Source organism: Aulonocara stuartgranti (assembly GCF_965226115.1).
Source record: "Aulonocara stuartgranti genome assembly, chromosome: 16".
NCBI lineage: Eukaryota > Metazoa > Chordata > Actinopteri > Cichliformes > Cichlidae > Aulonocara > Aulonocara stuartgranti.
The window spans coordinates 17695443-17721353 of record NC_138952.1 but is presented as its reverse complement, the minus strand read 5'-3'; the positions used below and the strand labels follow the sequence as shown (position 1 = coordinate 17721353).

At 42.4% G+C, this 25911-nt stretch overlaps 1 protein-coding gene across 2 annotated transcripts in view; it reads left to right on the top strand.

Annotated features, from left to right (window-relative positions):
- LOC309690269 (FERM, ARHGEF and pleckstrin domain-containing protein 1-like) overlaps nucleotides 1–25911 on the top strand; it is a 58596-nt gene that overhangs the window by 22386 nt on the left and 10299 nt on the right. For both annotated transcript variants that reach the window (XM_082507251.1, XM_082507252.1), the window contains exons 3-17: nucleotides 11391–11495; nucleotides 11593–11635; nucleotides 11812–11890; nucleotides 12664–12761; nucleotides 13855–13969; nucleotides 15512–15659; nucleotides 15758–15853; nucleotides 15933–16096; nucleotides 16222–16290; nucleotides 16379–16472; nucleotides 17056–17263; nucleotides 21849–22036; nucleotides 22215–22304; nucleotides 24399–24532; nucleotides 25760–25841. In XM_082507251.1, coding sequence (XP_082363377.1) covers nucleotides 11391–11495; nucleotides 11593–11635; nucleotides 11812–11890; nucleotides 12664–12761; nucleotides 13855–13969; nucleotides 15512–15659; nucleotides 15758–15853; nucleotides 15933–16096; nucleotides 16222–16290; nucleotides 16379–16472; nucleotides 17056–17263; nucleotides 21849–22036; nucleotides 22215–22304; nucleotides 24399–24532; nucleotides 25760–25841 — 1713 coding nt within the window. The remainder of the gene's footprint in view (nucleotides 1–11390; nucleotides 11496–11592; nucleotides 11636–11811; nucleotides 11891–12663; nucleotides 12762–13854; nucleotides 13970–15511; nucleotides 15660–15757; nucleotides 15854–15932; nucleotides 16097–16221; nucleotides 16291–16378; nucleotides 16473–17055; nucleotides 17264–21848; nucleotides 22037–22214; nucleotides 22305–24398; nucleotides 24533–25759; nucleotides 25842–25911) is intronic.

Sequence of the window (25911 nt, the reverse complement as noted above, 5' to 3'; positions counted from 1 at the left end):
CAAAAGATATTGAAAGATCAGCTGGCTTAAACAGTATCCCACACTGTTTTTTGTGCCAGCCTATACACTGACTGTCCAGTTTGTTAGCTACGCCTTACTAGTACTGTTAGAGGCATCTTCATGCCAGGTGCTGAAAATATTCCTTAGAGATTTTGGTCCATATTGACATGACAGCATCACATAGTGCCTGCATATTTCAGCTCCATCATGTGAATCTCCTGTTCCCAAAGATCTTCTGTTGGACTAAGAGCTGAGTTTGAGATAATATGGAGATGATTAGGAGAGAGAGCATTGGGCTTTTTAACAACATGGTTTAACACAATCCTGATCAATTAGAGGCCTGAGGAATTTTACTGGTATTGATTTTCAAGAAAAAGAGTGATGTGCAGAGCTTTAATAACTACAGAGGGATAAAGTTGATGAATCATACCATGCAGATATAGGACTGATTTTTTTTAAAGCTAGGTTAACTTGAGAGTATGACTACATGGCGAGAAAGAGCACTTCAGAAGTTGCGCTGTTTCTCTGTAGAACTAGAGAAGAGGAACTGTGCAGTGGCACATAAGTATGTGAGGGTGGTGCAGGACATGTGTGAGGACAGAGAGACAACGGTGAGGTGTGCGGTAGGAGTTACAGATCAAAGTGGAGGAAGGATTACGTAAGAAATCTGCTCTGAGCCCATTCTTGTTTGCAGTGTTGATGGACAGGTTGACGCATGATGTTAGGCAGGAGATGGATGGCAGAACTAGAAATGTGTATATCAGTGGAACAGATCAAGTTGCTAGAGAGGCAAGGCTCATGTGTTTGGACATGTGCAGAGGAGGGATAGTGAATATACTGGAAGAAGGATGTTGAATAGACAAGAGGAAAAGAAGAAGACCACAGAGAAGATCCATGGATATAGTGAAGGCGGGTTGCTGTGACAGAGGACAATACGAGGGATACGCAGAGATGGAGGCAGGTGATGTCCTGTGACGACCCCTAAATGAAGCAAACAATAGAAGAAGGAAAAGTTGCCTTCTTATCAACTTGAAGCAGTCTGGCTATTCTTGTCTGAACTCTAATATCAACAAGACTTTGTCTTCCAGAGAACTACTGCTCACCGGAAATTTTCTCTTTTTCGGGCCATTCTCTGTAAACCCTAGAGATGGTTGTGCAGCAGTTTCTAAAATACTCAGACCAGAGTTGCTGTCGTGTGATTGGTGTGTTAGATATTTGCTTAAATGAGTAGTTGAATAGGCCTAAGTGGCTAGTGAATGTATTTCAACTACCGATTTATTCGCACTATAAGGCGCACTTAAAATCCTTTAATTTTCTCAAAAATTGACAGTGCGCCTTACAATGCGGTGCGCTTTATGTATGAATTCTGGTTGTGCTTACTGACCTCAAACTGATTTTATGTGGTACACGGCGCTCAAAGAGCTGTCAAAAAATGTTTAAGCACAACTTTGTTGAGCTACGAAGCTGCACCACTTGATGGATTGTCGGAGCATTACGGTTGCTGTAGTCAGGAGCCTCACGGACTAATCTGGGTCCAAAACTCCATCTGCTTCAGGTCCCAACGTCAAACGAACTCTGCAGCATCACTGAGAGTTAAAAACTGTCTAAATTCTTTCATCTTTAATAAAATGATCACCATGGCTGCTTTACCAGGTGTAACAATTAAGTTTAACATCTAGGCATCCATGAAAACAGAATTTATGAAATTTAACCGAGTTAGAAGTTAGCAGGGAGTTAGCTCGCTAGCTTCCATCTAAGTATAATACACCATGTTCTGACTGAGAGATTTCTGAATAAATTAAAATGTACAGCTCTGCTATTACTTTCAACATAAATGAAGACAGAAAACTAAACAGCATTGACGTTTGTAGGGTTGCTGAAGTTGAATGATGTGCTACGTGATGCTAGCAACACAGCTATGTTAGCATAACATAAACACAGTGAAGCTGGAGGATGAACTTTTCCCACTTAATAAAAGTTAACATGAGGGTTCCTGATGGTTAGAGACAAATGTAATCGCATGGTAGGATGCTGTAAACAGACCAAACTTTAGTCAGGAGAACAACTGAGATAATCCATCCACAATAGAGGTTAGTCATTAATATACTGCAACAACATGGGAATAGAGCAGCTGGGAGAGAATTCAACATTAATGAATCAATGGTACGGAAGTGGAAGCAAGAAGAATGAGTTGAGTAAAGTTTGACTTATCAGATTTTTTTCCGCTTCATGCGCTTTATAATCCAGTGCGCCTTAGCGTCCGAAAAATTTGGTATATATACATTTATATAGAAAGTAAGGGGAGACTCCTCTAATGGCAAAGAGGACTAATTAAGTAGGAAAATGACGCTATGGCTCACTTAATCCATAATCTCATAAAATCTTCCTGATGAGTTTCTGTACTTGCTAGTTTCAGGGTTTATGTTATACACCTTAAAGGCTCACTTGGTAAACTGTGGCCCCATTTAGAGTAAAATAGGCAAAAAAAGAAGTTGAGGCTTTCGGTCACTCAGACCCACTCCACCACAGAGGCTAGAATGCCAAACTAAGGACTGCATTAGTCCCTCCATTAGTTAATGGTTAATTCTATGTTTTATATGCGGTCTCTGTGATCATTTTGTGAAAATGAGAATGAATTTCGGACTTGTTTGTTTGTTTGAGCTGTTTTTGCATTAGTATGTGGTACAATAATTAATGGGTGCTGGCTGTGAATTCTGCCACACTATGAGCTTCTTATTAATTCTGCTTTCTGCTTTAATGCCATCCCATATTATTGCCTCAGTCTCTCTTTTTCTTGATCTCTACAGCACACAGAGCACACAAGCAGACATCACAGTGATTATATAGATCACTACATCTGCTCCAATATTAGCTTCTGTTAGCAAGCTGCTGTTTATGCATGCAGCGTGGCACATTTTAGGTATTAGGTATTAGTTCCTCCTACGCCGAGCGGCGCATCGGGCAGCTAGTGATCTCCATCGATGTTGGTCAGCAGCGACTGCTTCAGCTTCCTCCCAGGCAATGTCGACAGTTCTCAGGTCGTGGCACATTTGCTTACAGTTAATTAGCATACTTTGGATATTAATTTTTCCAGAGGGCGTCCCATCTTTTTAGCATCTGATGGATTTGTGCAGGTTGGAAGCTCGGTAAAGTATACCTGGCCCGTCTCAGACTGTGGGAGCCAGTGCCCAGATTGCTAAATCAACAGCTGTTTGTTCTGCTGTTCTGATATTAATTTTCGATTTTGCATGTTGTCTTACAGTCCCAGCAGTGCTCAGAGTTAAATTAGGAAAATAAATATTCCAAAAATATTGAAAGAGTGTGTTTAGAGACAAACATCCAACATGCTCAACTGCAGATGTGCTTTGAAAAGTCTGAGCCGAGGGGAAGCGTCACACGCTGTGGGGATATAAATGATCCTGGCACGTAGTGGCCGAGTTTACTCGGACTAGGTGCATGAAATTGGACTGTAGCCCTGATTTAGTTATGTTTGTTCCTGGCAGACTGTGACAGATTGTGACTTGTAGTTTTTCCAGTTTGTTATGCAGAGCACTGATGAGGGTTTAATGGGGGATTTTTTTTTCTTGGTTTCGTGCCTCGTGTGCTGATATTTTATCTGTTACAGATTAATTTAGACCATTATTACATCGCTCGGTCTCCAAAGCATCACAGGTAATCACATTTAACTTCAGCCCCATATACCGCTGTAGCTGGTGTTACCATAAACCTAATAGTTCACTCGATAATGTCTTTTGCTCAGCTCTCTGGTGTATTCTGTAATAAGACCATCAGACGTAAAGGTCAGGCAAGGCATGGCTGGTGCTAAACCATTAAGAATTACCTCTTTGACATGTTTTTGTATTGAGATTATATATATATATATATGAAAGGATTGCCTTTTTCGCTTTCTCCCTATTGGCCTGACCTTGTGGGAGTTATCTCTCACAGTTACAGTTAATTAAGCTCCTAATTAACCTATTGATTGCCTGCACACACGTACAGAGCTCCACAGTACTCACAGCTATGCGAGAGAACACACGGTCTCTTAATTCTGCAGGTGGTGATAATTACCTTTGCAGGAAAACTGTATTTACAGCTGTAGTTACACAATTTGCTTTTAAATCAGCAGGTAATGGCTGTTTTTTCGCATATCTTATGCATGCAGGTCTTTAGAATCTGGTGAGATGACATCTGATAATCTGGAAAAAAAAATAGCTTGACCTCATAACGCTGGATGGAGACTGAATTTCTGTATTTTATTTTCTTTATTTGGCGGCAAATGTATTTTGGGCTCATTCTTTTTTTTCCTTTTTTTGTATTTCTTATGGTAATGCGGTGACACAAAACGAATTCTGTTCTTCAGGCTGCCTTTATCGAGCTTAGCTAAATGGGGAGTTTCTGCCTAAATGTGAAGTGACGCATCCTCCCTCTGAGTGACAGTAATCCCCAGCTCTGAAGAGAGGCGGTGGTGGAGAATACCCAGCATGGGTTCAGAATTTGAGGCACTCTGAAAGCGATTTGGACAGATGAAGAAGAAAAAAAGGGGCCAATCTTTTTGGTAATTCCAGCTGCCTTAAAACCCGCTCTTGCCCTCTTGCATATTTTAATTATGCTCAGTGTTGGGTTAAGGCCTGATAGGACTTCACGTTGTGTTGGCTCAGTGTGGGTTTAACGTAGTCCCGTAGCTTTATCTTTGCGAAGCACACTGGCATGTTTGGTTGAACTCTGCTGCTGCTTGTTTACCGTCTCCACTAACGATGCAAACCTGCAACTGTGCTAATTTGTGGTGCAGCGACTGACAGTGGGAGGTCTTTGCTCAGATGCACAGATATTCAGCAGCACAATGGCCACAACAGGACACTTAATTGTACTTTATGCAAAATCAATATGGTTCTTGCAGCCCTGACTCCTGGGAGGCTAGGCGGGCAACGTAATGAGTCCGGGGGTGGGGGGTTCCAAGAGAGAAGCAGGAGGAGGTGTTTTCTACCTCTGACAGGATCCAGGCGTTATTTTCATGGTTGTCCTCTCCTCTCTCGTGTGACAGAGTGGCTCTGGGGGGGGGGGGGGGCTTGATAGTTAAATCATTTACCTGCTGATTATTTCCTAAAAGCACAATAATACTTTTAGATGTCATGATAAATGTTTCACGTCCATTAAAACGGTTCAATATATGCCTCATCACATATCTGTATGAGCTCCGGGAGCACGCCAGTAATTTGACGGGATTATCAGCGGGTTCGTCTCCCTCCTTCACCCTGAGAACCTCTGCGGAGCATGACCTGAATCTGAATGAGCTTTAGCTGCTCCTGACTTCTCTGTCCTGCCTTCATTCCCCCTCCTTGGGCACCACAGCACAGATGCAAAGACGCCCACATGTGCAGGACAGTACTTTGAATAGTTGGCTTTAATGAGACAGAACCCATGGGAGTATGGGATGGTTAGTTAGCGGTTTCAAGAGGGATTCCGGCTAGGATGCATGTGCCTGCTACTGTAAACACTTTGTAATCTCAGCCCTTCCTACAGCAGCTTTATCAAAAGAGACGTGGTTCACTTAAGACTCGTTCCTGGGGTTTTCCACTTCTACCACAGTGACAAGTATGACGCAAAGGTTTTGCCTGGCAAAGCTCACTTTCAGTCTCCGGCACTAAGTCAATCAAACGTCGGTTTGATATCACTTGAAAATAAATAAATAACCACTTTTATAATAGTGCTAAGCCTGTCTGGGACCTTATCTGATAAGCGCTGCAGATATTTTGAATCTGAGAATTGACCTTTTACCACTTGCTTATTCCTTTCTTTGAATGACACACATCTCTTTCATCCGTGACCTCAGTCGACTTCCTGTGACGTTGCTGAATGTCACGGCTGAAAACCTCCTGCTGGCAGAGTCTTACTCTACATTCTGTCGAGGTTTAACTGAACCAGCAGGCACAAGTTTACCAGCAGGGTCCACGACACAGGAAAAGACAAAGAATAAACTCTTACGTCCCTCTTCAGTCATGTCTAACCCCTTTGCTTTAATGCCAGCATCAACTCCTCCCATGCACCAAGCAGTATATTCAACCAGACACGATTCCCTTTGTTTTTTCTGTCCATCTGGAGCCTCGAGGCACTCGCAGTCTGTTTGCCATCTATGGCACCCACCCCCATTACCCCACACAACTTCAGGTTTGTCCAGCATCGCCTGGCCTAGCTTTTTGTGGGTGAAGTGGGCCATACGAATATCTCCTGCAGGGGAATAGTAGAGGGAACACAGAGCTGCTTTACACCTGACCTTTATCTCTTTTTGCTGACAGGAGCTTACTAACAAAGGGTGCTGGGGGGGAGTGTTTGGTCTACCCTGAAGTGGAAACCCAGGCAGACATTGCTGTCATCTTTATTTAGCTGCATTTTGTCAGTCGGAGCATGCAGAGGGCAATGCAGCGGCGTAGCCGTACTCGCACTCACACACATGTAAACAGTTGTAGCCTCCTATGAGTCTATGTTTAAGCCTGATGAACCCAGACAGAGTCTCCCGGCGCGTCTTGTCTGGTCTGAGATTGCTGATTCAGAAAGCGTTGCCTCATGCTGCAATTGACGGCTCCTATGTAAACTGTAAACCTTATTTTTTTATAGATAGAGGCCATGAAAAGGAAGATTGGTGACATTTTCTTGGCATTCCAGATGATGAAAGAAATGTCAGGTCCTGATGATGATGTTTCCTAAGACTGTAACCTTTCAGCTGAAAGCGGAGGCTGCACGACATGTATGTAGAGGTTTGAGTCAGCTGCACTGTCAGAGGGAAGAAGTCACAGCTTCTTTTTTGTCTGATTGTTGTACACTTTAGCGTTGGCCTTTTGACTTTATTGGTGCTTGTGCAGTCTTCTTAGAGACTACTTTGATGCCTAGATTTTTAACCCCTTAACACCTAGTGTATTTAATTTGATACAGCTTGTGTGATTTTTTTGAGACTTCTAAATCATCAGTAATCATCAAATATATTTATATATAAATTTCGGGCAATTATTTCATTGTTTATGTTTTAAAGAGTTAAATGTACTGTTTGCCATCTGGATGAACAGAGGATATAAAAACAGACAGCTTTGCTGTAATTAATGGTTCAGTGAATTGACACAGTAAATTATCTTGTGTCTTTACAGCTTCAGTGACCTAAATTAAATTAAATGAACAGGTCACTCTGAGATTAAATTCAAGTATTTTTGTCTGTGGCCTGTAGTGCTAATGACCCGTCTACATTGTTTTGGTGTGCGTTGCCCAGTTTTTGAGATATCAACTGTGGAAATCAGTGCCTTTCCTTGAATCTAATGGAACATGATCGCACTTGCCTTGTGCTGCTTCAGATGCCAAAAAAATGCACACAAACAGAGTTCCTACATTAAAGTGCTCACAACAGGGTTTGAGGATTTTTGAGTAACCAGGTCATGATTTCTAGAAGGAGATATTGCTGCTGACTTTTTCACATTAATGTTTTTGGAGCTTGGAGCACCTCAAGGGAAGTGCTATCGGGTCCCATTATTTTCAACAGGGGATAATATTTTCTAAAGCTGATATCTTCAAATATGGGCAACTCACTCCAAAACAACCTGAATGGTTAAGTTAACTGTCCCTTTAAATCAGATGTTTCTTAATCCAGACGTTCACACTAGGCCATTGCTACAAGTCAATATTTCAATTCAGTTCGAAGTTTTATTCATAAAACACAAATTCATAACAACAGTTGCCTCAGGGCACTTGATATTGTCGGCTACAGACCCAACAATATTGGAAAGAAAACCAAAGAGTTGTGAAGAAATTATTCCCACAGAACATTAATATCTGTGTTTTCTTCAAGACCCATTGTAGTACCGACTAGTGCAGAGCAAATGTAAGCTCTGGAAATGCTAAAAAAACAGCAAATTTAATGTAGCTTCTGAAAGTGTTAGCATGTATCAACACGTTTAGGATTTACCCACATATATGTGCTTGACAATATGTGGCAGCTATGGCACTCATTACCAACATGCAGGCACCCATTCAGAAATAATGAACAATTGGATTTCATTCCCACTTCAGTTGCAAGCTGGCTCACTGTCACACTGCCGTGGTTTAATGGCACACTTGAACAGAGCTTTCATTTATTTTATTTGTGATACTTGAACTTTTCCTGTACAGAAAGGTGAGAATCTCTGCTGTGAATAGATCAGAAATGATTTGGTCTCAGTAATTTTCCCAGTTAATACATTTGATGTTTTCCATGTTCTATTGTAAATTTGGGGATTTGCAAATCACTGAATTCTGGGTTGTTGTTTTTTTGCATTTTACACATCATCCCAACTTTTTGGGAATTGGAATTGTAAATCCATGTGCATTATTATGGAAATTGTTCCCCCCTTACAGCTAACACAGCTTCCCCTCTTTTTGGGAAGACTTTCTACTAGCTTTTGAAGCTTGTCTGCGGCAATTTGTGCCCGTTTAATAGCATTTCTAAGGTCAGACGTTGATGTTGGATGAGAGGGCCTGGCTGGCAATCTTCTTTCTAGTTTATCTCAAAGGTACGGTGGGGTTGAGGTTAGGGCTCTGTGTGGTACAGTTAAGTTGTTCCATACCAAAATCATCCATCCATTCTTTGGACTGAGCTTTGTGCAGTGGGGCTCAGTCCCACTGGAACAGAAAAGCCTCTGCAAAAGCTGAAAGGATAGAACTATAAAAAAATGTCACAGTGAGCTAAAACATTAACATTTCCCTTCACTGGAACTAGAAAGCAACCCCATAACATTATCCTTCCTCCACCAACCTTTACAGCTGGCACCGTGCACTCAGGCAGGCAGTGTTTCCTGCTATTCACTAAACCCAGACTAAACTCAGTCTGGTGTCCAGACTGCCAGATAGAGAAACGAGATGAGATTTATCACTGCAGCACGTTTCCATTCCTCCACAGTCCAGCGGTGGCATGCTTTACATCACTCAAGCCAACACTGGCCTTGCAAGGAGATGCTGCTGCCATGGCAACCCATACAATGAAGCTCCCAGTGCTGATGTTAAAGTCAGAGGACTTTGAAAATCTGCAGTTATTGAGTCAGCAGAGCACTGGTGACTACCTATTGTGTCACTTCATGGCTGAATTGCTGTGGTTCGTGAATGCTTTGACTTTGCAATATTACCACTTACTATACAGCTCACTGTGGATTGTCTGGAAGGGAAGAAATTTCACTAAAGACTTGTTGCAGCTGTGCTATAACAGCCAATTCCTCAGAAATGTTTGTAAAGACAGACAGCATGAATACGTGCTTGATTTCATTCATCAGCAACAATGGGATTGAATGAAACACTTGAATAGAATGACAAAGAGGTGTGGCTCAGTATATAGTCCATATAGTCTATATTGATCTCATGGTCTTATTGCCTTTGTGGCTGAATAAGAGAAAATCCCTGCCTACAGGTTCCCCAATGAAAAAAATGGAGTCAGTTGTAGTAATCTAGTAACACCTGTACTGTCCAAAGATGAGCGTCTTTCTTCGTAAACAGTTGGTTCAGACTTTATTGGGTAAATTTAACTAAAACTACTCCAATCCAGTACTGTATATCCCCTCCGGGTTATATCCTGCTAGGATTGATTAAATGTCTATTGTATTGCGGTATATTAGTAATAGATAGGTGTACCTAATAAAATGGCAACTAAGAGGGTTCGGTTTTGTAAGACAAGTTGCTTTTATGCCAGGTTTCATTATTACGTAGCTGCAATTAGGCTTTTAGAGACTCTAAAGTGAGTACTGTGTTACTAAGTGTCCTCCAAGTGCCTGCGCCAGTACAGCTGTCATCTTTGGGTCTTGTGCATCATTAACAGTGGCCTTATTATTGTGCCGGCTGCAGCGGTGTCAAATGGCAGTGCCGTAACTCCAGTCTGCAACAGCTGCATTTAATCAAGCACTGTCAAGCTTTAATCAGCCTCGGCCTTACCCATCTCTGCTTGGCTCGCGGTCATTTCTGCCCCGACAGCAGATTTATAGGGCTGGATACGTGAGACAGAAACACTCTTGAGCCTCAACACTGCATCTGCAGCGGTTTGTCCGCCGTACGTTTTCCTGGGGCACATTTGTTCAGAAAACATGAGACATAGAAGTCATTCAGGAGTTCATTTGCCTCAGTTAGGGTGGAATATTTACGTGTGTGAGAAGGGCTTAAGCTCTTTCCCTCTAGCCTGCTTGTCACCATATGGAAACAACTGGCTTCCATATGGCGACAGAGGACACCCTCTGCGCTGCCTGACGAGAGACAGTAGTGCTGTGTAGGAAGGACAGACGCGGGGGGGTGGCTGATGTTGTGAGTGGGCGCTTGTTTGGGAAAGACTTTGGATTTTTTTGTGAAAGTGTAAACCCTTTCACTAAGCTGGCTAAGCTTGTGTTTTTATTCTTTGAGCAACAGGAGCGCAGACTGTATCATTGTTTGCCTGTGAAACCAGACACATTTAAAGGCGGGCGAGACCCTTTAATACAGTTCAGCTGCATGAAGGGGAATTCATGTGACGCGTCTCTGCGACTCACTCTTCCTTTTATGTAAAAGCACAGGAGGAACTGCTTCCTTGAAACCCACTCGGAGACATCCCTGGATCATTATCCAAACCAAAGGGAACTGCTACTACAAACACTCACATGCTATAGCTGGGACACGCTCCGCTCTGGTGCAAAGCAGTCACGAGGAAGCAGCCAGGCAGAAATTCTCCTGCTGTGTGTGCGCCTGACAGAGCTCTGTCTTCTCAGGGTGCCTGCAACAGAAGTGTTTCAGTGGAAATCCCTGACTTTTACTTGACCTTACATGGGAAAGTTTCTCTCTCCAAAGATGTGGTGGATTTCTGAGGCCTGTGTGTTGTCACATCGCCAGGCAGCACGTGGGCTGCTCGCTCTTTCTTCAAAGTGTTTGCGCGCGGTGCGAGCGAGGACGGAGGTGGTCGGGGAGGGTCTTTATCCCGTCCTGATACTGTATCAACCTCAAAGGCCGCCAGGCCGTCATCAGTGACAGCAGTGACACTGAAAACACAGATCAAAGACGGGATCTGCCTCCCCCTCTGGCTCCAGCAGGGAGGAAGGGGTTTTGTGACCAACCGAGCCCGTGAAAGCAAGAATAGAAGGACGAAGGCTGGCAGAGGAATTTGGTCAAAAAAATGATTATCTACTTGGGTAGCATTCACTCGCATGGGGTTTGACAGGTCAACAAAGCCGGGCTCTTTTGCGCCTGAGTGCTCTTTTGTGTCATTCGGCCCAGAAGTTTGGCTGGCTTTATGTATGTAACCATATAAAATACCAGAGTCTCCTTTGACTTCAATGCTGAGGACAAAAGCTGACTTTAAAACAGGAATAGTTACTGTTGCAGTGTTATATTAACTATAGCTCTTTGTCTTTTCCTTTTGTTCACAGCAAAAAGCCTCAGGCAAGGTGCTGTTTGACCTCGTGTGCTCCCACATGAATCTCATTGAGGGTGACTACTTTGGCTTGGAGTTTCAGAACCAACAAAAGATGATGGTGAGTAAATGAGAGCACAGAGGAACCTCTGTCAAGCATACCTAACGTAGCTTTCCCTAAAATCAGCTCCGTGTTGACCGTCTTCTCTCTTTCACAGGTTTGGTTGGACCATATCAAACCCATTATCAAGCAGCTCAGGCGTAAGTGCTTTAAAATACTGAACCCTATTCTTTGAAGAAATCTCTCTCAGTGAACGTTTCTTTGTTTGTCTGGAGAAAACCTGTAAGCGAGCGAGAAGCATATCTCGCTTCAAAGGGCTGCTGTTTTGTGTATTTGATGCAGTCCAATAGCAGATCTCTTTGTTGTGTTTACGCAGGGCCGAAACACACAATCCTGAGGTTTTCTGTGAAGTTTTTCCCCCCGGACCACGCCCAGCTACTGGAGGAGCTAACGAGGTGAGCTCCTCTCTGTGTGATATAACTTATCTTCGTCCCAACAGCGTGCTTATCTTCCGCTTGGCAATGAAACATGCACTTGTATACAGTGTGTCAGTGTAAATCAGTGTCACTTATTTCCACTGTGACTGAAAACAATTGTGGAAACATGAAACGTGCTGCGGTTCCCACAAGATTTATTCCCCGCCACGCTATGCTGTTCACATATCAGGGCTGCCACGTTTCTGATTTACCTCCTGGGAGATTAGTGCGGAGCTAATGGTTTTCCGGTTTCTCCTTTCTTGTTCTGGACTTTAAATCCTGGTTATTTGTCATAATTATTCATTGATTTGAAAATGCAAAAGACATTGAAAACATTTTTTGGCAAACTCGGCAGCTGAAGGACGGAGGTGGATGTAAACTGCTTGACTAGTTGGCGCTGACGTTAGATGTTCTCAAAAAACCAAAGAAATTATTATGCCTCTTATCAGGACTATATTTGTTTCTGTGCTGGACTACAGCCAGGAGGTGCAATGTGTTCAGGAAATGTCCCGAAAACTAACTTTACTTCTTATAGATTTCTGAATTTAAACTGTACACTTGTTCCAGCTGACTGTGGTTCAAAGAAAGGCAAAAGATGCTTTTCATTTAGTTAGAATTTGCAATAATCCTCTTGGCTGCCATGTTTGAGTTTAGCAGTAGACTTCAATCTGATCCAGAATTCAGGTGGTAGAAAACACCAAACTCCAGCTCCTCCTTTTGTATAATGCGAATGCTGTTTGTGTTTGGCCCAGGTACCTGTTTGCCCTCCAGATCAAACAGGACCTTTTCTGTGGACGTCTGACTTGCAACGACACCAGCGCCGCTCTGATGGTCTCCTACATTATACAATGTAAGGAACGCCGGAGCTGTTTTTGTCATTAAGCTCACGGGAACAAAACACACACATAGATGAAAGGCAGTCATGGTAAAAAAACAAAAGTACACCGCAAAGTACAGTATCAGTTCTAAGATTTTACATGAAAAGTAAGTAAAAAATAATCTAGTCCTCACCAGCTGTTAAAATTAGGCAAATACAACCTCAGACAAACAAATACACATGACAAATTACAGCAAGTAGTTATTTATTTGACGAAAAAAAACCAACAAAATGTAGAAGCAGTGTCTGAAAAACTAGGTAAACGGTGATTTAGCCTCACATTTGTCTCTAGAATACTTTGAGGAGTTCCCAAATCATCACCATCAGCAACAATCGCTTCACTAAAATCACTGATGTCTTTCATTCTTGGCATTGTGTGAATAAACAATGGCTCCAGACCAGCAAGCTGCCTAAAGTAGTGCTTTTATAGAGGTGCTCGCACTCGCTGATGATCAGTTAATCAAGTGCATTTGATTATCAGCACCCAGCAGCTACTTAGCCTCATATTTCCTGCAGAAGCAGTGAGGGTTTTTCACACACTGCTTTTTCATTTTTGATGAATTTCTTTTGTTAAATGAATAATTATAGGGTGTAAGATGTCATGTGTTGTTGTTCATCAGAGGATTTGTTTACCTAATTTTAAGAGCAGCTAAGACACGGATTATTTTTATTATATCCTGATACAGAAAACATTTCATCTAAAGATTAAATGCTTTCTTTTAACCGTGAATGTAACAGTGCACACTTAACACCACTGCAAATTTATTATCTGTGTATTACGGTGGGTATTTTTTAGTTAGATGGTGCCAATGCCAGGAAATCTGAGCATTTTCACTGCTGCAGTCTGTCACACGATAGTGATCAAAGTTTTTTTGTATCAATAAAACACTAAAAGAGGAAAAACCTTTAATTCCTCCAGAAAAGCCACGTTCTGAAGTGCTTTTACAAGCACCCTACATTGACTCTCTTTGCTATTATTCTCATTATTATCAATTCTTATTTATTTTATTCTTATTTTGTATAACATGAGCTTTTTCACCCCCCTTTCTTTCATGTCTCCCTTAAGCTGAGATTGGAGACTTTGAGGAGAGCCAGTGCCGGTCACACCTCCTCAACAACAACTACATCCCAGATCAAATGCCCCTCATTGACAAAATCATGGAGTTTCACTCAAAGAATATGTGAGTAGAGATCTTGATTCAAGGCTGCACAGTGGTTTTAAAATAAGGCAGTTGTTTGGTTCCAGTCGTAGTTTCTGTTTAACTCTCTTCATAAGGTCACTGAAGGCATGGCTGCGCTCAAATTACTCTCTCAACCCGTCAACAGGAAATGTTGTTTCAGACCGCGTGCGTGTCCCACTGGGAACTTTTATTATAGAGGTGGCACATTCAGGAAAACAGCCATTGAATGAAAGGCTCCTTTCTCAGAGAGCTGTGTATTTTTATTATACACGGGCTTAGAAAAGGCAGTCTTTGTAAGTTGTTTTACAGCTTCTGGCCAGAAGTGGATGTGAGTTCATCTTCTGCTCTGTCTATAAAGACTACTTTCCTCCTAACAGAGATCTGAAATCCTCCTTCAACCTGCTGCATGACTCACGCTGCTGCTGTCGGCCGGTTCAGTAGGTTAAAAACGCAGTTTGTCAGAGAGCGCTCTGAGGCGTCTCGTGCAGGAGGTCGCAAGAAGTGAAGCTGGCGATTGAACTTGGCGCTTCTTTTTAGGCTTTTCTATTATAACTGCCACTCGTTTTGGGAGTGGTATGTTACTGGAAACTTTCCAAATGTCCTTAAAGCACATTTCACAAAATTCCCCCAACCGTGCGTGGGTTTGAATATGTGCCAATGCTTTGCTAACACTTGTCTCACCTCAGCATTACAGGGTGTCTTGCCAGAGATGGGCACGCAGTGGGTGGCTGCGGCAACATGAAAGCAGCTCCGTTAGAGCTGACTGCTCCCTTTAACTTGCTCTTTTTTTCCCACCAAGAGTCCTTCTTAGTTGATGACTGCAGTACTTCTGGCTATGTGCCATGTAGAATTAAATCTCTTATTAATTACCACACACAGGAAACAGGAAGGCTTATCCACTGATAAGAAATAGGAAGGTTAGTTGGCATTTGCAGCCCCTCCCACCACTTCTCCAGAAACTCAGATAAACTTGAGAAACCTGGATTGAACTCTGTCTTTGTCTTTCACTTTAATAAGCCAGATATCCAACAGGGGAATACGATTCATTTTTGTCTGAATTTACCCTCCCTGCTCTAATAATTATTTCCAAAACCATCTAGAAAATACTTTCTAAAGTGAACAATGAATAGATTGAATTTTAAAGCTCGTTTTCCTGTGTGTAAAAGATTTTTATGAGCGTATAACACAGAATATTTTGTTGCAATAATAACACCAAGGTTTAAAAGATATTAAAGAGTTTAACAGATGTGGGTTAAATAAAAGCTACTTTCAGCTGGTCCCTCATTCGCGAGCGGTCCCCACAGCAGGTAGCTCCACATCTTTGATTTGCTCAAACCACCACAGTATGCTTCCAGTGCTTCCAGTTTTCGAAAGTATAGACAACCCAACACTAAGAAGGTGTCTTTGTTTTTTGACAGTGGAGGTTTGCGACAGTGCTCGTTAGTATGTTCGCTTTATTGATGCCTATGGTCTTTCCCTGAGATTTGTTTCTGTTAAACACTACATGAAATATAGTTTCATTTGTTTTGTTTTATACCACAGTGGTCAGACACCAGCAGAATCAGACTGCCATTTGTTAGAAGTTGCTCGCAGGCTGGAGATGTACGGGATTCGGCTCCATCCTGCCAAGGATCGCGAGGGAACAAAGTTAAGCCTGACTGTGGCACACACGGGTGTCCTGGTCTTCCAGGTTAGTCTAAAATCAGTGCAGGTCAGCCCAACTGGTATCAAACGCTTTTTATGTGTTTAGTAGTGCAAAGTAGTGAATTCTGTTTTTCATCACTTCAGGGACACACAAAGATTAACGCCTTCAACTGGTCTAAAGTTCGAAAACTGAGCTTCAAGAGAAAACGCTTCCTCATTAAGCTGAGGCCGGATCTAAATGTAAGTGACATCACAAGATATTGAAACCCTTCAGCTCACTGACTGATGTTGTGTTTAAATGTCTTGATGTGTCCCCCAGAGTTCATATCAGGACACTCTGGAGTTTTTAATGCCAAGCAGGGACTGCTGTAAAGTCTTCTGGAAGATCTGTGTTGAATATCACGCCTTCTTCCGCCTATTTGAGGAACCTAAGCCCAAGCCCAAGCCGGTACTCTTCTCACGAGGCTCCTCCTTTAGATTCAGGTAGCATTTGCATCAAAGAGCTAAACTCTGTCTATCATGGCTGCAAGAACACAGCATCACTTAACAGTCTACTAAGGCTCTTGCGGAATAGCTCATCATTAACTGTCTCGTATTTATCTCTGCAGCGGTCGCACGCAGAAGCAGGTGATTGAATATGTGAAAGAGTCTGAATTTAAAAAGATCCCGTTTGAAAGGTAAAGGCTGCAGATACGTTTGACATATTTGGTACAGGCGAGGGTGCTCAGAGTTTATAACGCTGACCTTTAATATCCTGTCTGCCAGGAAACACAGTCGTGTTCAGTACAGCAGTCGGGTCCAACACAACAGTCGCCTGTCACCATTGCCTTCTCCAAGCCACCGTGAAGTGCCAACAGATGTGAGTCTTTTAAGTGGGCAATTTGTTGCATACAGCATTTTTTGTTGTCTGAGCAAATACAGTCCATAGTGTCGCTTTTCACATTGTTTTCTCTTTTTAAAATGCATATAATGTAAAAATACAGCAAAATACAGCCTACTCATCCGGAGGCATGGATCTTAAGACTCTGTTATGCTCCAAGATCATTTTTCTGGTATGAATAAACTCCTGTTTTATACAGCTAACGCTGTCATCATAGCACCAAATTAGAGAACATCTTTTTAGAAGAATAGTGTTTGATCCCTCCAACACAGTTCAAGAGACTTTGTGGAGTGGGAATCATTAATAAGGAGCACTAGGGCTGTTCTGGTGACACATGGTAGCCCAATACTGTGCTGTGGTATCCCTGCACATGTGTGTGTGCATAGAAGATGCCAGCCTGCCCAACAAAACAGAGCCATGGGGGTACTGCAGGGTATTTTCAAGTCAGGTAGAATTTATTTAAAAACTTTAAAATCCTGGCCTTCAGTAAGAGTAATGAATACAATGAATAAATTGTGGTCTTTAAATTCTTTAACCCTGTGTTCCTGTCTCGTACTGGCAGAGTGGTGCTCCTGGGGACAGAATTGATTCTCCTCGGCGTCACTGGAAGGAGTCGGTCCTGGTGAGTGCAGAAGTCCCGGCAGCTTCGCGGGCGAGGATGAGCCCCTCGCATCAGAGAAATGGCCACGAAGAGAGAACGGGGTCTGTATCCAGGACAGAGGAGACGAGGAGCCCAACACGACAGACCCACCCCGAACATCTGAATACAGGTCCAGCATCTAGGGCTGCTAAAGGCGGCAGCTTTTCCATTCCCTACATTGACTTCAGTGATGTAGATGCTCAGTATTACTTGGGCAGGGACCAGGCTAGCAGGTCAGACCACAGCTATAGAGAACAGGGTATGCTCCCCCGGGGATCTGGCTCTGGAGGGATAAATGGGGCTCTGCAGGCTCAACAGGAGCACTTTCTGGGTAGGATGTATAGGGAGTCTTCTTCTTCTTCTAGAGCATCGCTCATCATGAGTCATGAGCTAGAACATTCTCCCAAGCAGTCATGCCAAACGGTTGACCGAAGTCCTGTTCATAGCATTATAGGAGACATAGGTGTCCAAGAGAGGCAGAGCAACAGCCCTATAACAGTTTCCACTGTGACGGGTTCAAGAGGTGTCACTGCCAGTCCTGTGATTGACATTCTCCATCACGCACCTTCCCTCAGTCGCATAGACCAGAACGGCTACAGTCCCACTCCACTTAACTTTAATGACGGCAGATGCTCTCCCGTCATGGGCCGATCTCCTCGCTCACAGAAATTCCACAAAGTCCATTTTGACGCAGACGCAGTCCAAGGAACGTCCTCTGCAAAGCAAGAATCGCGTACTGTCCTCTCTCGGGCTGAACGCATGGCTGCTCTTGAGCGCCGCATGGTGGCCAATGGGCTAACTGCGCCAGGCAGGTCGCGGACCAGTCTGGGGCAGAAACGATTAAGATCAACCGGTGTCACACAGTACGGAGCAGTTCAAATGAACGATGGCCCGAACACAAGCGGCTCAGAGTCCAGCGAGTCGGAGTTAGAAAATAACAGGGGCAACTGCAGCAGCCCCGTGATGTTTGGTAGCCCAGCGGAGGCTAATTCTAGTTCCCCCATACCAAGAAACACGTTTTCCTTTGGCAGCCTCCAGCTGGATGAGGAGGCAGATGAGGATGCTTCCCATGCCTTCAGCGATGAGGATATCGGACACATTTTCAGCTGTTAAGTGCGCTAAAAGTTTTAAACCATCTGCGACTGAGAGCTAGAGGGGTCTGGGTCAGAACGTAAGCAGGAGGCTTTTTCACATCCACACACTCCCGAGTCCATAGTGGTCACAGCACAGCACTGCTGAGTAGAAGCACTTTTTAAACGTAGCCGAATGTATGCGTTCAGGCTTTTCTTGCCCATTTCATGGAGCGGCTTTAATGTTCAGCCTCGCTGTTCTTTAATTATATTAACATGTCCGTTTGGACATAGACACGTGCCTTTTAAGGATTTTACACTCAATGGCTACTAATTAAAAACTACAGAGAGTACAGAGGCTTTCAGACAGTTTGAAACGTGAGGCTGATTAAAAATGTTGTAGATTTTATTCATAAGTCAGACGATGCCTTAAAACTCCCTACGGAAAATCCACATTTTGCTCCATAGCTGTCCATAGACACATCTAACTATTTGAAATTAGTTACATTTTTTTTAAAGGTTTCTGCATAAGACATTTTGTGCTTGGTACTAATATTTTCTGGGGTCTGTTGATGTGTCATTGAGGTAGTAGTAACTGTTAACTTCTGTACATTTACCTTTCTTTTTTTACTCTTAATGCAGCACCTACTATTTGATTGTTGTGAGAAGTTCTGGTCTGAAGTGATGCTGATCCATATGCAGTACCTCCACTCATTAACTTGAAGCAAACTTTATGATTTAGCTGTCATGTTTAAATGTCCCGCCAAAGGGAGGGAGTTTGTAATCGGCTCTGTTTGTTTGCTTGTCTGTGTATCTGTTTGCAATCAGTCTAGCGTCCACAGCTATCAAGATCTAATTTTCAAAATTTTGTGTGATGCTAGATATCAATAACAGCTGGAGTTGATTTCATGTTGGTGAAAATCGGGTCAAAGTTAAGGTCACATCCAATGTGAAAATTAGTAAAAGTTATATATTACCCACAATTTTATGGATCGTTTTCAAACTTCACTTGGGGGACATGAGTACCTAAGCAGTTTTAGCACGCAAGGTTAAAGTTGACCTTGAAAAAAAACAATCTGACATCAGCATGTTGTCATAAAAACATCACAAAGTATCAGAGTTTTAGTTTAGCCCTTGCCCTGTGGGGGGAGTTGCGCTCTCTTGTTCACAGATGTTTTGGCAGTTACGAGATCACAAGATTTGCGTGAGTAGTAGCTTCGCGGGACCGGCAGTGGCTTCATCTGATAGAGTTAAAAGCACGTGTGTGTTGCAGTGTTACACTGTGGTCACTCCACAACAGTTTGTGGCTTTTCATGCCCAGTGTTGACAATCCCAGTCTGCTCTTGATTTGCGTTCAAGTATCTCTGGCAGTAATTTGGCATCACCGAGCTGCAGTCTTCCTAACTTTTATTTCCAGTCTCTTTTCTTAACTTTCTTTTGCACCCCTGTCTTCATGCTTGTCTTTGTGTATTCTGTTTAACAAGCGGTTGAGCTTTATTTTACATTTTTTGTTTCTCTGTTTCATTTCTTTATTTTTCTCTGTCCCTGTCTGTCAGCATGAAACTGTTTGATCTTGTAAGTTTTTCTTTTTCTAACTTTGAATGCATGTCTATCTTTTCTGTAACTCATAATGTGTGGTTGAGGAAAAAAACAAGAAAACAAGATTACCAGCCTCTGGGTTCCCTTTTCTGCAATGATCCAGATAACGAGACTGTAGATGACAGGAGCCTGGGAATGTGCGGGTTTTAGTATCGGTGAATGCGTGCGTTACTCTATGTATGAATGGCAGTTTAAGGGCAGCACCTCAAAGCACAGAGTCTCTTTGCTCATCCATCATATCAACTGCTTCAGCGGTTGCCCCCCAGAAAGTCTTTAGCGCTGACATTAAGAGGCATATCAAAAGTGAGATATGATGGTTTTACACTTCTATCAATACCTACTGAAGTCTATCCATCCATAATAAATCAAAATTAAGAGATGGTGTTAAGATAATGTAGATTTGGGAGTTACTGGATCACTGCAGTGTGGGCCAGGCTTGTGTTTGTTCTCACCCACTGGTGTCCTTGATGGTTTGTTTGCAATGCATGCTGTGATGAACCAGATTTGTGGTATGGCTCAGGTCCTGCTGTTCTGCTCTGGCTGCTCTCTGCATGCACTCTACTGTATGTACTGTAATATATTGTGCTATTACTGTCATTTCAATACTTTACATCTAGTAAGATATTGACATTTACATTAAATTAGACTGTGAGAAATAACAGCAAGCTCATTTACAAAGAGCTGAAATGTACAGTATTTTTTACTTATTGTGTAATTTATTAAATTAAACCTAATGTGAAATTGATTTGTGTTTATGTTATAAATTATATAATTTCTGAATTTCCAAATTAACCCATTTGTCATTAACACGTTTCTCGACTCAGCAGTAACAGAGTGAAAACAAAAAGCAGTTTACTAAAATATTCATAAAGCCATTTACTATTACAGGCCTAGAAGCATGAATGCATTTATCCCCACTTTTTCCACGTCTGTCTTCTGTCTTGCATTCATTCGCTCACGGTGTTCTTGTAGATGTTCACTGGGCCTTTTCTATGCTGCTTTTCACACAATTTTGAACTATATGTGTTCAGCAGAGTCAATAAAGACGTTAAAACGATATTTTTTCCAAATCCTTCTTTTTAAACCGTTGAAGTCGGTGTATTTTCTGGAGTCTGGTCCCCACTGTAGATGTTAGAACCTTTCCGTCTCCTTTGTAGCATTCCTCTAGATTGTGTGTAGTGTGTATTTGCCTGAGTCACTCCTTCCCTCAGCTGTACTTGTGCATTGAGCTAACTGCAGCCACCAGCTGCACTGGCCTGCGTTCTTGTTATAGCTGTTGCGTTCGTGCCAACACACCAGAAGTCGCCAGAGAGAGGTGAGCAAGTTGCTGCCGGAACATAGTAAGTAAGCTGAGTGAACGCTGTCAGAATGGATGACACTAAGTAAGCCGTTCTTCTCGATCACCCTGCAGTATTTGTCTCAGCTTGCGTATTGATTGACGTGGTAAGAAAACTGCCAGAGTTGTCTGGAATGTTGAGCGAGTCACGGCTGACTCTATATTTTCTGTAAGCAGACCTCAGATGCAATGATTGAAACAGTTTGGTTTAGCTTGCTAAGGTGTCCATTAGGTAAAGTGTGCAGTGTAGGATAATGAATCGAATGCTGGAGAGTTTAATTATTAGCCAAATGCCACCACGGCATCTGACGAAGATGACATTTCTGTGCAGCAGAAACTACTGATTTTTTTCCCTATCAAATAATCTGTTGATTACATTCTCGATTTATTAGCTGTGTATTCAACAAATGTCAGAACATGGCGAAAAATGTCATCACACACTTCAGCTTGTTCCTAATGTGTCATTTAATCAGTTTGAAAAACAAAACAAAACCAAATGCTTTATAACAATGTAATACAGAGAAAAGCAAAGAAACCTCATGTTTGCTTCAGAAATTCTAACAATTTGGTCATTAAAATTGTTCTTACTATTTAATTTCTGCAAAACTCAACCCGTCTGCGGCTTAAAGTAGGCAAGTGCTCTCAGAGCTGCCTAACTTTATCGTGCATCGTTTTCTCATCTCATTATGGTCACCTATGGCTCCGTGCAGGTGTGGTTTCCAACAGTCCTCACCTGTCCGCGTCCTCTGGACACTCCCACGGGATGGTCAACGGTCAGAAGTTGCTGGATCTGTGCAGTCACAGTCCCGACGGCCGGCTGCCTTCCCCGCTCACCAGCCCGTTGCTCAACGACGCCTGCAGCGTTCGCACTGATGATGAAGACGAGGTTCGAAGGAAGGTTTGTAACCAAGAGCCACTTTAATATATTGCCTTGTTGTGACATTATAAAGATTTGTTTTTAAATAAAGTTGCTACTCAAAATAGAAGTGGACCCAGATTATCTGTCCTGAATAAAGTTACTGTTAGACATTTGTGGAGCTGATTGCACCCCCCCTTCGTTTGTGATGCCCTTGCAGAGGTTCCCAACAGATCGAGCCTACTTCATCGCCAAGGAGCTGCTGACAACAGAACGGACGTATGTGAAGGACCTCGAGGTGGTGACCGTGGTAAGATGGGCCAAGTCGCTCGCCAAGCCGACGCTCTCCTGTTTGTTTTCTCCTGCGCTTGTCCTCTGGGGGGAAAACATTGATTATTCCGGTTAGCTGCTCCATTGCAGAGCACCCGCCAAAACATAGAGTCAGGCAGTGACACAGGAATATTTTGGCAGATGCGATTTCATTTTTTATTCATTCCCCATGCTCGTTCTCCGAAATGCATTTATCTCCCCCCATTCAAGGCTGTGAATACTAAACTGTGTTTGTGTTTAAAGAGATAGATGGATTTAGCCGCATGCGCTCTCTGCCTGTGACTCACTGCTTCAGCCTGCTCCTGTAGATTTAATTGCTGGGTACAAACAGGATATTAAATGTGCGGTACCGCTCCTTCACATGCAATCAAGGAGGATGTCCTTATGAGGCTGGACTGAAGCGTTGCCGTTGTTTGATTCGGCTCTCCTTTTACACTGGCAGGTTCAAAAGCCGCAGCTTTTCTCGGCTTGCAGTTTTCAGAGGAGTCTTTCACACATCTCATAAATATTTTGGGTGGGCTTGTGCCCTCGTTCTTTTATTCTGCTGCATGTGTATGTGTGCTCCCTCGCTCTGGTTGGTGCCGCTGCTGTTAAGGGTGAAGTCATCTGAACAACAGCTGGCGCCTCGTTTCCAGCGCTCACTTTTCCTAAAACCCACTTCTTTTCCCATCACGTCAACTAAATAAAGCTGTTTTCTGTTCAATGTCCACAAACACAAAACATAAGGCTTCTCTCTGAGTTAATGAAACAACAGCGTTAAGAATGGTCGGCTATTGATTCTTCGATTCATCCTCAGCTAATTAAGGGATTTGAAAGGAGGCAAAAGGCTTTTCATTACCTGTTCACTTTATCTCTTCTTCTCAGAAGAAAATCGCTGTGGAGATCTCTTGGTAACCCTTGGTATCATACATAAATGTGCAAAGGTCTTGAGTTACCCCTTGTTTCTTCATATTTTTCTAGAAAAATGTGAAATAGTTGCTGTGATTTATTGAAACATATGTAAACATGTATGAAAGGTGATTGTTTAATTCTAACAAGCTTGAAAGTCAGTATTTGGTATCTTCAATACATCCTAAATTCTCTTAGGAAAACATTCTTTTAATTTCTTTAAATAGTCTTCAAGAATAGTTTTCCAAGTTTCTTCAAGGACATGCAAAGCTCTTCTTTGGATGCTGGCTGCCATTTGTTCTGTTCTCTGTCAAGATGATCCCACACTGCTTCAGTAATATTGAAGTCCAGGCTCTGAGGAGGACAATGCATGACTGATAATATTCCTCTGTGTGTTATTCTGTCCAGGTGTGATTTTACTGTATTGGCAGTGTGTTTGGGATCATTGTCATGCTGAAAAATGAAGATTTTGCCAATCAAATGCTTTTCAGATGGTACTACATGGTGGATCTGATAGCGTTTTTGTATTCAAATTCCCTCAGTTTAAACAAAAAACCCAACACCCATTCATTCTTCCATTTTCTCCTGCTTATCCAATCTAAGGACCCTCTCCCAGCTGTCATATGGCAACAGTCTGGGTGCCCCGTGGACAGGTCGCCTGTCATAGAGACACACAACCAGAATCACCAGTTCACCTCCTCTTTACATCCTAACATGAGTGGTACAACGACTGGACTTATGAGTGAGAAATGAGTGAAAAAACAGCCAATGAAAAACTACTGCTGAAGACCACTTTTTAAAAACACAAGAAAAATCTGGCCCCTTGGAAGCAAAATATAATAAAATGATGGGTGGCTCAAGACTTTTGCACAGCACTGTAGTTCATATAAATCAAGTATTTTATTTCTTATATAGGCCAAAATTAAATATTCACCCACAATCAGCCTTATATCCAGATACCAGGAAGTTCTAATAGAGTTTAAACACCATCTGTAAACATCCTGTCATGATGTCACAAGTATGACCTGCTTGTCACAAGTAGACAAGCGCTGCCACCTGCACAATGAAAAAAACAAAACACTCAAAAACCTGGTTTTGTTAGTGAACTGAGACTTTTATGGTTAAACTGTATTTCCCTCGTTAAATGGCTTGAAAGATCACTGTATGCATGTATCCGTGATACCAGTCTTTCCAGAGTGCCGTGGGACAAGATGAGGCAACTCCGGACTCCCTGAAGGACGCCATCTTCTCCACCTTTGAGCCTCTGCACAAGTTCCACACAGGTTTTCTCAGGGAGGTGGAGCAGAGGCTGGCACTGTGGTGAGGCTCATTTCACTTCCAGATATTTCCTGCAGGGTCAGGAACAAGCCCGGTGATGTGTCGGGGGTTACGGTTCAATTTAAAACGACTTCCTCCCCCATTTTTAATGAGTTTTGCTGGCATTTAGCCCAAGAGGGCGGTCCGGTCCCTTTAGATGACCCAAGGAGCTACAATCGCCATAGCAACAGTCATGCTGCACCACAGCCTGCCTTTATTCTGGTTTGTAGGTGTATGCCCTCTGATCTCCTTAATGATTGTGCTTTATCTAGTACACACTGACTTTTTCACAGACACGGAGAAAGTGACGCATAAAGCTGTTAAAATTTATGGCCATTAACTACAGTCCGTGATTTTTATTTCAAAGTCTCCTGTATCTAGTCACACTCATTAGAGCTCCAAATTAAAGCAGAAAGTGATAGTGTGCTTTACTCGGCTGATAAGACCCACATTCAAATGCATATGCAAATTATCCACCCCTACATTTGTCTTTCTTTTTTTGCAGCTTTGCATATTCAAATACTGTACTAGATATGGACCTTGGTTGTTAAGAATATGATGAGAAAGTCGTCTTTCATAAGAGCAGTAGGATGCATTTTACAGACTGAGATATTCCCCCTAAATTCCCTGCTAAAACGTTAACATTAAATTAATAACTAGTCTGACCAAGTCCAGTAATGGCAGCCCCATTCCTCATGAATCCTACATGGGGAATCTGATGCTCAAGGGAGACACCTGCTGGTGTTTCTTGAAGTTAAACGCGTCCATTCCAACTTCATTGGAATTATTCTTGAACGCAGTGTGACTGAATAGTCAGTGAGATTAAAGTGCTTTCATGTAGCTTACCCGGCTCATCCGCTGTCCACAACGATAATAATATTTATTCATGTAGCTCAAAGCGAGGCAGATATTACAATAAGCTTCACACAGGAAAATAAATCAATGAATAAAAAAAGAAAAGAAAAGCTGGCAACAAGTACAGCAAATGAAAATTTACACATGAGCAGAGCGGCAAACACACATGAATATGCAAGAACATTTGGGACATTACACAAAAAGGTTATAGAAATAGTTTTTTAAGAAAGCTGTATTTTCTGAACCATCATAAAGCGACGCAATTCTTCATATATTTTAAAGAAGATTTTGCAAGCTAAACAGGAAATAAGCTCCAATAGTAACCACTGATTAGGAGACATTGCTTAAAAGGGACTGCTGTCTTTCTCTTTTAAGGGAAGGACGCTCTAATGCACACATTAAGGGAGACTACCAGCGCATTGGAGATGTCCTGTTGAAGAACCTTCAGGGTTTGAAGGTGAGCTGTGACTTTTTGTTAAACTTCTATACGTGTTTAATTAGAGAAAATCACGACTGTTCGTGGATAA